This window comes from Taeniopygia guttata, chromosome 4, assembly GCF_048771995.1.
Source record: "Taeniopygia guttata chromosome 4, bTaeGut7.mat, whole genome shotgun sequence".
In the NCBI taxonomy this organism is placed as follows: domain Eukaryota; kingdom Metazoa; phylum Chordata; class Aves; order Passeriformes; family Estrildidae; genus Taeniopygia; species Taeniopygia guttata.
Window position 1 is genome coordinate 23,850,160 of NC_133028.1, and position 12,330 is coordinate 23,862,489.

The 12,330-nt window shown below is 34.7% G+C and overlaps 1 protein-coding gene across 8 annotated transcripts in view; it reads right to left on the reverse strand.

Annotated features, from left to right (window-relative positions):
- Nucleotides 1-12,330, reverse strand: part of ATP8A1 (ATPase phospholipid transporting 8A1) — a 105,238-nt gene that overhangs the window by 48,510 nt on the left and 44,398 nt on the right. For all 8 annotated transcript variants that reach the window (XM_002186576.7, XM_002186543.7, XM_072928120.1 and 5 more), the window contains 5 exons: nucleotides 9,356-9,425; nucleotides 8,292-8,376; nucleotides 4,650-4,789; nucleotides 2,618-2,756; nucleotides 1,365-1,429 (listed from right to left, as the gene is read on the reverse strand). In XM_002186576.7, coding sequence (XP_002186612.1) covers nucleotides 1,365-1,429; nucleotides 2,618-2,756; nucleotides 4,650-4,789; nucleotides 8,292-8,376; nucleotides 9,356-9,425 — 499 coding nt within the window. The remainder of the gene's footprint in view (nucleotides 1-1,364; nucleotides 1,430-2,617; nucleotides 2,757-4,649; nucleotides 4,790-8,291; nucleotides 8,377-9,355; nucleotides 9,426-12,330) is intronic.

The following is a 12,330-nucleotide window of genomic DNA, read 5'->3' on the forward strand; positions in this document are numbered from 1 at the left end:
ATGCCAGTGAACCTATCAACATCTTTATAAAGCAAGAGGCTTCACTTTAGAAACAAGGAGGAGAGGACTGCCACAGAGCAACTCTTATCAAAGATCCAAAATACACAAGTGCCACAAAACTGAGACCATGTTCTCCAGCCTTTCCTGGCTGCTCAGTTCCTCTCACGAAGAGGAAATTGGGGTGTCCAGCTACCCTCATGGGTGCTCAGAGTCCCAGAACAAGAGGTGGACCTATGCTACTCAAAAGCCAAAGTACCATTCCATGTGATTTCCTTATCAGACAATATTCCAGCTAAGTATTACAGTCTCTTGCCAACTGTTACTGGTATGCAGAAAGGAAAGAGGAATTGATCCACGTTTGCAACTGCACTGACTCAGCATTCTGCAATCACAGCTATCTGTCCCTCTCTTAATTTCCTGAGACCTGATCCACTCCTCTATTAGAACTTACAAGGTAATTTACTCAAGGTAATGAGTCACACTAGAAATAGAGACTGACTTGTCATTCCAACCACACTAGCAAGCAAAGCGTAGGACACAAGATATACATTCATCAAACAGTAGAATGCACACCATCACGTGAGGCAGACAGAAAACTTCAGTCTCTTGTTAAAATATTTGCATAGAGCTAGTTTACTCTTATTTTTTGAACTGCCTCTCAGACTACGTTCACCTGCTGCTGAAAAAGCCATTATATATGCTATCACCAAGACCAGATTTTCAAGTGACCAGTTTGCATAACATATTTTGCATCTCCATGTACCCTGTATTATAGGTATATAAGGAAAGGATCTCTCAATTTCTATAGAAACTATAGACACTCCAGTTTGGAATAGGGAGGACACTGCAGCTATCATTGCAGCTACTACCTTTTATTCTGATACTATATTTATATAAATTTACTATAAAAATGTATTGCTTGATAGATATTTATTGAACTTTTGAATCATCACATTAGAAGTGGTTAATCTGTAATGCTAGTATAATGTGAAGCTCCTGGCTTTGAGCCTGCATGGATGAAGTCTACTACAAGGAATTTGTTTGCTCATGGTTGTGAAGTTCCTGTGTGTAGTAGCTGCACTGTGATTTCAGAAGGTGTAGACTATTTTCCAGTTATTCAGTAACATTCTGTCACAAAGTTCATATAGTCTTCCAAGCATGGAACACTAATATTAAGAAAGCCATCCCTCAAAACAAACATAAACAACCTCCCCCCAAACCATGCTTTAGGCAGAATTTTCTATGTTTGTCCAGATAAATATACACTCCAAATTATTTTTTACACGACTTTCACCATAATGTCTGGATATTTTAAGCAATAAAAGAATGTTTAATTAACTGAGAACTTTAAAGATTTTACTTACATCAAGAGAGCCTTCATTTATAACAATTAGTCCCATGTTCTTTCTCAAAAGTTTACAAGAATGACCTGTTAGAAAAGATTTTCTTTTTAAAAATCAGTTTCACAAAATCCATTATTACATAACAAGGCATTTTTTTTCCTGTAAGAGACCTACAGACAGAATTAAAAATAAGATTTCCCTAGTTGACATAAATCATAAAAAACTATTCTACTGCATTTTATGAAAGTAAATACGGGTACTAAGTCAGAACGGTTAGAATTTCCCTTGCTGCAATTTCCAGCTGCTCTGCCTTATTCAGAGGTTCTTTCAAGAGAGTTACAGAAAACAACAAACTGATCTCCCTAAGCCATGTAAATTTTTAGAATGCAACGTGCATTTCATTCAAAACTTGCATACGTACACCTTTTCATTCTTTCTTTTATTCTTTGATGCATTAAATAGGATGTATTTTCTGTGCTAATGATGTAGGCTGCCCAGTCAAAAATATATATCACCATTCGTAATATAGTGGAAATATTGGTATTATGGGTATTGCCTTAAACCTGAAGGTACTAATGAAAATAACCTTAGATCAATTGTATCATGTGCATATGAAGAGTTCTTTAAGATTAGAAATAATAACATCCAATAAAAAGCATAGATATGACTAAAGTAAGGCTTTATTTTGGACATGTATCTACACTACAGCAGTAAGTGCTGTAAGTGGTCACATGTAAAGAATATTAAATGTTAAAAACAGTTTTCATGTATAACTGTTTAAAGATACAGATTTATCATTATTGAAATCAGTATTTTTTACCATTCTTCATAATAAAAGGAAATAATAAAAATAAACATTTGTTAAATGTTACAGTACTTTAGTTTACTTTTCTTGGAAAGAAGGAAAAATAGAGAAAGAAAACTAACTACATTCTCGTAATATAATAATATTTAGAGAATGTTATTATTCTCTCTCAGTGTCAAAAGTCAGTATATTCTTTTAAATTCATTTTGTATGCTATAAAAAAGTACTATTTCCTATTTTTTTGCCTCCTCTCTAATATAACTTTTTCTTGCTCTTAGTATTTTAACAGAGGCAAAATCCATCATTCCTTATCCTCCCCCTACCACTGACTAAAAAATAAGTTCACATTCAAATTCTGGAGTGACATATTATTTTTTACATGACAACCTTCAATTTTGAAAGAAAAAGCATCTACTGCTATTATTTTTAAACCTATAACAAAGACACAAAATAAATACAAATATAATACCAATATTAATGGCAGTCTCTTGTTTGTCCCCAGTAAGTATCCAGATTTTTATGTCTGCTTTCATGAGTGTCTCTATGGTTTCAGGCACTTTGTCTTGTAGTTTATCTTCAATTGCTGTGGCTCCGAGCAGCTGAAGATTCTGTGAAAAAAAAAAATTCATACATACAGTTTTTTTTTTTTGTTTAAATTCAGTGTCAATGTTCCATTTATTCTATTTAACTCTCTGTATTTATAACAAGATTAATGCACTCTAAACCCTTTAATCAGATTTGGTATCAACAAATAAAGAACTTCTACTTTATTCCATGAGCTTTAACTTGGGTATCTGTGTGGCTCGACAAAACTGCACAGTGTGACCACTCAAACTTCAACTAATTATCCACTCAGTAATTCAGTATCTTGTTCAACAACAGCTACCTTTTCCTGAGGAGTACTTCTCTGATTTCAAGGCTTCAGGAGTGCTATTACCATGCTTTCTCTCTTTTAATGATTTCTCTTCACTTTGTAAAAAATCCAAAACACCTGTTAATTTATCCTAGCATTTTATTCTTTATTTTAGCTTCCTATGGAGCAAACTACACAGTTTTTGTGAATACAGCCCTTTTTATATTTCCTATTTCCATACCTTTAAAACTAGCTAAATGTTAAAGACATCATTATACATCTAATAGCGTGCAATCCTGGTAGCAGCATGGCCTGCATGCTACATCCTGAGGAAGTACTTCTGCACTTATACACAAATTTGTAAAGGTAGCAGGGTTGTCATGGCATTAAAAAGCAACATAGTTTCAAGACTGCTTTGTCGCATCCAAATAAACTGCTCAACAATGTTTATTAGTGACTGAAGCTATATACCCTCACCTTTCTTTTTCATGAATTAAACACCACAGATTTGTGAGGCTCTGAATTTTAAGTAAGAATTTTATACTTGATTAATTTTAAGTAAGAATTTTATACTTACTTATATTTTATAGGAAAAAAAACCCAACAAAATAAACCCCCCAAAATTTAAGTAGCAAAATTTCAAGCAGTCTTGGTCTCATGCACTCCTTTTTCTTATACATTTAATAGTCACGGGACCTTTTTTTGTTGAGGAAGTCTTAACCTCATGCTTGGCTACTCCAGAATTAGTGTTGCCAGAAACTTAAGGCTCTGCTCTTGTGACACTGTGTCTGGGTGCAAGCTTGCTCTACAGGCCTTCAGTAAATCGGAGGCTGACAAAGTGGAACAAGTCCAACAGAGGCACACAAAAATAGCTTAGGGCCCAGAGCACACTATATTCAGAGCACCTGAAGTATTAGGACGACTTCAACAAGGGAATAAAAGAAGATTAAGGGAGGGATTCCTTCTGCTAACTGAAGCTTGCAGAGCAGCCATGCTTCTCCAAAATGTATACCGCAGAGTGAAAGAGCAAGAGGCATCAGTCACAGTCTGCAGCAATAAAATTTTTAATTCAGAAGAAGGAAAAAAGACTAAGTTGAGCATTTAAAAAAATTACCTGCTGCAGCTGGGAAAACTTCCTCCTTGTGGATACTCAGAACTTCATCAAAGTGTTGGGCAACCCAAACTAGGTTTAGTTTGAGCTTTGAGCAGGGATTTGTGTCTAGATGACCTCCTGAAGTCCCTTCCAATCTTGACTACTCCATTGTTCCAAGATCATTATATAATGAAGCAGATGTTGTTTATCTGTTATTACAGTTTTTTACACTCTGGAAGAACTCTGAAAAAAGCTTTCCAGCAGTTCAACCCATAATCAACACTTTCCAGCAAGGTAGCTACTCGCTGCAAAAACTTTGTCAGATTAATTCTTTCCTTCATTTTGATTATTTAAACTGCAGGGACTACCTGACACAACTTTCAGTATATTGCTAGATTTTGTTTTTTCTATCTAAGCATTATTCCTTAATATTTGTGATTTACTTTTCATGGCATAGAAAATAAGGACAATAATTTACAACCCACTCTTCTGCTCATCCCTCTGCTCACCCCATCCTCCCTCCAACCAACCCAAACCCCAAAAAGCTGCACATACTTTTTCAATTAGTTCATAGCTCTCCTCAAGTTTGAGTACTCTGTTTTGTATAGCTGTAGAAGCACGGTGATAGACATCCAACCATTCTTGATAATCACTTTCTGAAATCTCAGCCACAGCAAAACACAGAGTTCTTAAGCCTAGAGAGAAAGCAGATAATGATTCAGTATTTGTTAGTCCCTTCCCTGATACACCTGCAATGAGTACATTTTGAAAGCTGAAATTATTCTATATTTTATGTATGCTTATGCCTGATTTCAAATTACTGCTGCACATCTTGAAGAACTTTAAAGATATATATAAAGTAAAAATGAACTATAAATAGAAATTTATTCAACAGAGTAACAGTTTAAAAGAAGCTGAATGTAATACAGGTGATGTATTTCACTGGAAAAAAAAAATGTATGTAAGATTTGACTTAAACTGTAAAAAGACATGAAGAAATCCCAACATTTGCTGAACAAGTATGTACATTGAAACATTAAAAGGGCAAAATTTAATTGTATTTCTGAGAAAATGCTTTATTAGCTTCTATGTTGCTATCTGGAAAGAAGTAAAGTTAAAATATATCAGCACAATGTTACAACTGCCCTCTTCACCCCTCCTCAATATTCTTAGGGAATTCTCATTTTAAATTTATCATCTAGAAGCCAACTTTGAATCCCCTCATTTAACTTTCCCATCTCACAGATTGTTTCAGCTTTCCAAATTCTTAAAATAAAATCATTATGTACCATTTGGCAATTTTACTTACCAACCTTTGAGCTGGTTGATGTTATTAACAGATTTTTTCCTTCAGCACAAAACTGAATTAAGCATTACAGCAAGAATTTGAGACTGCACAATGTTTAGAAATATCTGGTTTTTGATGGCACACATTTTACACTCAATTTAAGTAGCTAGGTGTGAATTTTCTAACAGCTCATTTTCACATATTACCAGATTTCTGGAGAATGACACTGATGTAACTCTTTAAATACTAGCCACAGTTTCCAGGTCTGTAGATTTAGAAGGCGGGCAGGCAGGATTAATGCAGTTACCCTTTGGTCACTTGCCCACTCTGTTCTAGATGACAAATAGCACCACAACCAGGGATGGTTAAATGTGACTTTTATTTGGTCACAGGTTTCTGGAGCATACAGCTCAGCACCAGTGGCAATTTTGAAATTATACGAGGTTGGTCATGAAATAATACATGTGTCTTAGATGTAAGAGTAATTTAGTATCTTCAGGATAAAAACCATGTGTAATGTGGGTATTCTGACAACTAAACAGCATTAGGAACAGAGTGTCTCACCATCTAAACTTAGAAGAATAAACTCAAGGCTGACAACTCAACCGATTGTCTTTCTCCGCATAATAATGCAGAGATATGCTTAAAAGGTCCAAAGCAATGAATATAGGTGAAGGAGAGGAAAGGAATCTATGTCTGACTAACAGTGATACTATTTGCACAATGCTTTCAACATATTTTCTGCAGACAATAAAATGAAGAAAAGAAATCCAAGTGTATGGAATGTCAGCAAATAGTTTTTTCAAGGTATTTGCTTTCTCTTTTTAAAACACTGCCTAATTATATTTTTTTAATTTTTAATATGCTTCTCTTCATTGTGATAGAAAAGAATCTTCCAAATAAAATGTGGAAAACAAAATATCATTATGCTTGGTTGTTAACAGACTGGAGCAACACAGGAAAATTACAGAGGTTTTTTTCTATTTATCCGAGCAGGCATTAACACTCAAGCTTAATAAATGCTTACATATAAATGCCAGCCATGCTAACCACTTCATTTTTGAACAACACACCAAGAGCAGGCAGCAAATGCCAAGGACATACTGTCCTGCCACATGAAAGGATATTCATGAGAAACTTTGCAACATAGCTGGCTGCAATTTAAATCTGAAGTAAAAATAAATACCAATTTTTTAATAAATTCCAGAGATATGTGATTTTTTTTTAAGATTGAATTTTATGCTTTTTAAAAGGTTAGAAATTCACTTTCTGAACAGTAAATCTTTTAATCTGTTGCAAAGAGGGATACAAAAAAATATCTGAACAAACTTCTTAATTCTATCATATGTACAGTGGTTCTAAAGACCAATGTAATTTTTCACTTTTTGTGTTAATTTATTTAGTGCAACCTGACTGCTAAGGAGTTGTACTACCAATGTAATGAGAAAAGTAATTAAGAACTGGGTTGAAATCTTCACATCAATTCACACAGGACAAAAGACAGTGATCTCATTTTGTCTCTTCTGCAACCAAATATATACCTTATGACCCAAACTACCTTCACACCTAAGTAACTTTTTCTTGACTAATTCTGGTTAAGCCTTTCTAAAATCCTGTATCTGAGGCTTTGGGCTCAGTCAAATTTTTTTTGGGTATAGTTCTGCTCTCAACTTTATTGTAAAATTTATTCTAACTTTATTACTTTAAGATTCTTTAAGACTAACCAAATGCTTCCTGTAGAGACTTGATATGAAAAACTAACAAAAGAAAAAGATCTGTGACTTGTTTCTGCTGTCACTGATAGAATCAAGAGACTGAAGTTGCTTAATACACTAGCTGAAACTCAAAATTCCATGATAAACCAGAAGACAAAAACTAGAGAAGTCATATGCATGACAAAAAAATGACCTTTCATGATAACAAGAATATTTGGCCAGAGATCAGTTAACAAAACATAAGCAACGTTTTTTAGTTTTCTTCCTACTAGAAGCTTATTTTTAAGACACATTAAAGATAAATTTAATAAAGCTAATTTTAATAAAGATAATTTTAATGTTCTAGTAGCAGTGTATAATAAAGAGGTAGAAACTCTGCTGTTCAGATAACTCTTACAATTCTGCTTCCAATTCCTCCCAACCAACTCATTGATAAATTGTAACACTATGATACTGCACAGTACAACTCCTGAGATACTAATGGCGTATGGCATTGCACATCTAGGAGCTGTGCAGAAATGTTTCTATAGTCTGTTTTTCTCCTTGCATCTGTACTGTGAAATCCACTACAATTAAATAACTGACTGGCTGCTTATATCAACCATCTTAATTTCAAAGTCTGTTAAATTTTACTCACTATTTCTTCTTCACAAACCTTCCCCACCTTTGGCAACCGTTTTGTAAAAGCGATTATTAAAACTGCAGACACCAAAACAAACCATATGGATGCTGGCAATCCCCCTTATTGGGACTGGTGACAGAAACAATACAGCTAAAAGCTACCTTAAAAGCACTACACTAATAATTTCCAACCATCTTTACTTTGGCTGCTTCTCTCTATGTGCCCATCCCTACAGCATTCACTGGGTATGGAACATGAAAGCAACCATGGGAAATGAGATCTTCACAGAAACAATGTGCTATGTGTTTGCTCTCTGGAAAAATATATTTTGGTTAAAAGATTCTGCTGTATACTCTGTGGGTGTGTGGGTTGTTTTTTAGGTTTTTTTTAAGCATGAAGTTATTACTGAAATTTCTTAGGAAGAGGAACACTTTTCTTAAGGAAACGTTGCTAAAATGTACTTTTCAAACTTAACATGAGTAAAACACTACAGCAAGACAAAATTGAAGAAATGGAAGGTTGAGCAGTAATTGAATTTCATGTTTGTTTTTATGTGGAATAATATCACCCACCTTCTGTAGCAAACTGCTCTAGATGTTTCAAGGTGATTTCTTTGTATTTTGAACTTTCTGCAAGACGGTCATAAATTACAGTGTCCTACAAAACAAATAAATATAGCTCAGAACACTTTAATAGAAACATGATTTCTATTTTGGGTAGACAATACAAATAATGTACAAAAAATGGCTGAAAAATAGCATCAAAAATTAAAAGACATAACCTTATTTCATAAGTTAGAAAAGGACTTTTTAATCCTCAAGATTTTTTAAATTTACACATTCTACTATAATGCAGATTTTTTTTTTCTACATTTATGATGTTATTTCCCCTTATTTTGAAAAGTACCAAAATGTTGTCCTCCTTTTTTAATATTATGCCCACAAAATAAAATTAGTACTTCATAACTGCCATTCTCAGATTTTTTTGTAGCCAACACGGAATATTAACAGAAGTTTTTTTTCTTCACTTGAAATGATAAAAAGTGGACATTTATATTCAACAAACTTCCTTTCCTTAAGCCATTCTGGAACTGTATTTCATCTCCTTCCCCCTCAAACCTGACTTGACATACAGACTGAGGACTAATGAGCAACTCTGCCATTCCCATATGCATTATGATAAGGGTACCTTCTCACAGGTCCTGCTCTTGGGAAAATCTACTTCTGCATAATATCAATGGTTGGTTAATATTCCCATCTAGTCAGTTATGCCAGATTACTATCTCTATCTAGTGATCCATGCTCAGCTACTCCAGCAAGTAATTAATACAGGTTCATCCATTTTCTTGGGAGTACAGAAGGAAGCAATTATTAGGAAACATAAAGGTATTAGTCCAGTACAAAGAATAAGATGAACAGGTCTGTCATACCTTCATAGGCAGTTAGTAAAAAACAACATTAACTAGTTCATCACATTGAACAGCTACATAGCAAAACAATGTAAATTGAAAGAGGTACATCAACATTCCTTCCCCCATATTTTCAATGTTTTAACTGCAGTTATAACAATCTTTTGCTTTTGTATTTGTATTGGTAGCATGTATTCTCTGTTACAGTGAAAAAAGAATAAAACTCACAGCTCCTTTGCAGTAGAGTCTTAACTTCCCTGATGGTGTGCGAACTATCACTGACATTCTCTTCCTAGTGCTGAAAGAGAAATAAATCCTCTATAAAAGGTGGTTCATAAATATATGCATTTACCAATATTTTACCTAATAATATCAATATATATCTTATATTACACAAAGTATAAAAAGTCAATGCTATCTATTTTGAATTATGTTCTCAGCTGACTGGGATGGAAAACAGTTTTACTTTCTAACAATTCAAATGAATGCTAATTGTGCATACTTCTGTAGGCTTTTTTCCCATCAAAATAACAAGAATTTTCACCTTAATCTAAATACTGTATGACAAAAAAGCACCTTAAAGCACAAATCACTTATCATCAATATAAAAAAGAGGTGTCATGGACTGTTTCAGTTTTTTCTTCCCTCCCAGCCAGCCAGAGTCACTCACACACTGTACAGCAATACTATTACTGTTATCCCAGAGTTTCATTTATCACGCAAAATTTCAGTAAGCTAAGAGCTGGAAAAGGGCTTGAATAATTTTAACTACTCTCTGGCTCTCAGTTATTAATAAAATCGAAGTTATGTTTTTTCCTTTTGTCCTCATAACTGAGGTAGAAATTGGAAGAAAACACGGAGAAGACTGTCACGGTCTGCTTTCTGTCTTCTTCCCTTTGAGGTTTGCCAACAAGCATTCTTTAGGTGCAAGATCATGTCCTGTCAAGATGTGTATTTATATCGTAACTCTTTCAAATTTCAACCTTATAAATAAATCTACAGAAACTATTCAGGGAACAAAACACTTCACATAGAACAGTTCACAGTAAAACAGACATGGAAATAAATGGTCCTTTAACAATTTTGGTTCCTGTTGGAATGGGATCTCATTTATATATCATCAAAGAGCATTATTGTATGAATGGTTCCTGAAGTTCAGACTGCCATGGAAAACATCCTGTAAATGGAATGTGGACATAGGTGAAGGAAATAAATTCATAATTATAGGTGAAGTAGCAGGCTGAAATGCATCTTCAGGAAAACATTTTCTAATTTCACCTGGGTGTGCACTCTTCTTCAAGTAAAAATTTCTGAATAGCAGTATTAAATGACATTGTTACTGTGAAAACTGCACAAAAGCACAGACAAAGCCATTAACTACTGCAATTTCTTTTCCATTTCACCTCTAAACCTCAGATAAGTAGAATTCCAAAAAGCTTTAGACAGTGTCCAATTGTGAATCTACTTAGACAACACTGGAGAAATTAGGATAATCTAAACTACAGTTAAGATGCCTAAAATAAAAGCAAGTCTCAGATCCACATTGATTCCGGCCAAGACTATCTAGCTTCTGCTACTTGAATTCATTACAGTTGCCTGAATGTTCAATTCAGAAATAGCGAAGAAATTACAATAGATTAGGGGGGTGTATAAAACAATAGTTTGATATATTTACCCTTGACAAGTAAAAACTCAGCAGTTTTGTCTTGCAATACCAGAAGACTGAAATCTTGAAGTCCTGTATGGAGCTGCATATTATTCTACTGAAGATGTATCAAAGAATAACCAATGACTTTCTGTAGCATTAGCTGTACAAACATATTGAATCCTGACTGACATAAACTTTTTTAGTAAAACTGCAATAAAGCTAATGACCAAGATGTCAAGGACTTCTAACTTTTTATGAACCTTTTTATGTCAGTGACAGTTTTATTTCCTCTTCCTGGTGAACTACAGTAAGCCACTAAATTGCACTACTACAAATAACTGTCATTGTGAGACCACTGTTGTGTTCTGTTTGCTCTCTGTAGAAGCAATGTGAGCAGCCATAAAGGTGACCTGGTTACAACAGGAAAAATACTGAACAGAAGATGGTTGCTGAAATAGTAACAGAGAAAATGTCTGCAGGCCTAGAAATTTGAGACATCATGAGATTCCATCAATATGCACAAAACTGTAACTAGAACTTTTTGTCTGGAAAAGGGAGAAAATATAATAAGAAATTAGGAATTGACAAAAATCTGGGAAAATAAAAACTGATCTGGGAGAAAAGAACACACCATCATCTACTGGCTATCCCAAGTGAAATACAGAAATTAGCAGCATCTACTGACTGCTGAATGTGGTGGTGCCCTGCATTCCTGTATGTCTGTGCCCCACACAAATTACTTACTAGCCCTGAACATGGAACCTCTCTAAGAGCCGGCCCCAAGAAAATAATCCTCAGGGTGTGCTTGTATACATTCCTTTGCTAAGAGTAATTTTTAATAACCTGTAATTTAAAAAAAAATCAGGAAAAAAGTCCCCATGTTCTTATGTGCTATGGAATGCTGCAAACCCACTGTGGTGATCTCTATGGACCTGCAGGCTGGGTAACCCCTTGGGATGTTACAAAGAGGCAGAATAGCTGGCAATTCCCAAGGAGTCGCAGTGGGACTATAAATAGACAGAAGCATCTCAAAGAGACAGAAATACTTCCCTCAGTCACAAGATTTGCCAAGCAGCTCTTGACAGGTACAGTTACTCTACAATCTGCCTGGACTTAAGATTAAACAACCACAGAAAACAAACATCGCTATAGAGGTTTTGGTACCTCCTCTGCCAGCACTCATTATTTCTTTCCTTTTAGAAGTATCAGGTCTTCAGTCACAAAATCAGAATATTCTGGAGCTCTTTGAATGATTGAGAGGAGGTAAGGCCTCAAATGCTCTAGGATGCCTTCTGTCTGCCCCGCAGAACAGCTAAAATATGTGGATTACTCATTAAACCAATCACACAGGAGAGACTAATCAAGGTTTGAATTACAGGTAAATACATTGGCATGGTAAATCGAAAATACAGGAATTCAGACAAGAAGCTTTAAACTGTAACTATCACAGATGATTTCTGCTAGGCTGTGGAGATATGCCCCAGGGATATAGATGAAAATCAGTAATTAAATAAACCAATAGTACATACTCCAGATATTGAGATATTATTACTAC